This window comes from Lottia gigantea (genome assembly GCF_000327385.1).
Source record: "Lottia gigantea unplaced genomic scaffold LOTGIsca_11606, whole genome shotgun sequence".
In the NCBI taxonomy this organism is placed as follows: Eukaryota; Metazoa; Mollusca; class Gastropoda; family Lottiidae; genus Lottia; species Lottia gigantea.
The window spans coordinates 1-1250 of NW_008707147.1; the positions used below are offsets into that span (position 1 = coordinate 1).

The window sequence follows — 1250 nt, forward strand, 5'->3', positions numbered from 1 at the left end:
CATGGGACCCTTTTATTTGAGTTGACTATTTTTAGCACATAGAAAAAGCGAAAGCACATTCTTCTGCCCATCATCTAGATTGCAAAACTTTTCATGATGTTTTTTCTCGCATGGGCAAGTCGTAGTATATCATGTTTTTCTGATGGACATGTATCATATCAATAGATTACTGAAGACAAAACTGTTGTATAAATTAAACACAACGCATATACTTGTATCGACAGTAATTGGTATCCATTCCAAAGGATTAAAGTGGATAACATTCTCAAAGTTTTTGTTTAATAGCTTTTGTTGCTTGACGCAATTTACGGGCAATATATTTGTTTGCGAACTATTACTTATGACACAAAACTTACTGGAGTTTGGATCATTCCTTTTCTCTGTTGACGAAGAGTTTTAACACATTCTAATACATCCACCTTACCAGTATCTTTGTACTGTTTTAAACAGTAGTCTATAGCTATATATGTACCAGTTCTACCAACACCAGCACTGCATTGGAAATGAAATTTATTTTATTTACACCTAGTCATGTTAGGAACTCACCTGCATCCGAACCTTCAATTATGAGCATCTTGTCAAAAGCATGTACTATCACGTGATAACATCTCTGGTTGTCCAATGCATGACCAACCTCCCCAATTTAAAACGGTGATAAATTCATCAATTTCTGGATCTTTTTTGGGTGCGGAATGTCAAGTTCACTAGTTTGGGACAGATTCGATTGCAAAAAACGCGCGTTAATGCTTTTAACGTGATGAACAATCCACCGCACAAGTAGTGGTACGATTTCGGTGAACGTTGTTCCGAGTTACTTCTCTCGAATTAGCCAAATCGCGACAAAATAGGCTTGTGGACCCGAAAGAAGAAATAGTTTGGATAATACTTGGTTTAGGTATGCATACTTATAATTTATTGTAGTCGTGAATGTATGTAATTTTTCAAGTTAAATCTACCTTCTTCATTTTGATATACAAATATTTTTGCACAGGTTACTTCCCTTTAAATGTTAAATTTGTTCAGCTCGGCATTTGCCATATATATGACAACTTGACACCTATAACTAATTTCATTTCGTTTTTTTCTTCTTCCGAGTGACAGGCGTCCCTTGATAGGTGCATTTGATATTTATCTATAACATCCTAATGGGCCGCATACTTTTCAGGTTCAGGAAGGAGCATTATTTCACCTTAGGCTGCATGAATTTGAGCTCCAATACAATTACTGTGGTAACTTTACTAATGGAAAAA

The 1250-nt window shown here is 35.6% G+C and overlaps 1 protein-coding gene across 1 annotated transcript; it reads right to left on the reverse strand.

Annotated features, from left to right (window-relative positions):
• Positions 1-338: 338 nt before the first annotated feature.
• On the reverse strand, positions 339-497 carry LOTGIDRAFT_148714 (hypothetical protein; the record flags this gene model as incomplete). Its single annotated transcript, XM_009047768.1, has 1 exon — positions 339-497. A coding segment is annotated over one exon (159 nt), but the record flags the coding sequence as incomplete, so codon positions are not given.
• Between the last annotated feature and the right edge of the window lie 753 nt (positions 498-1250).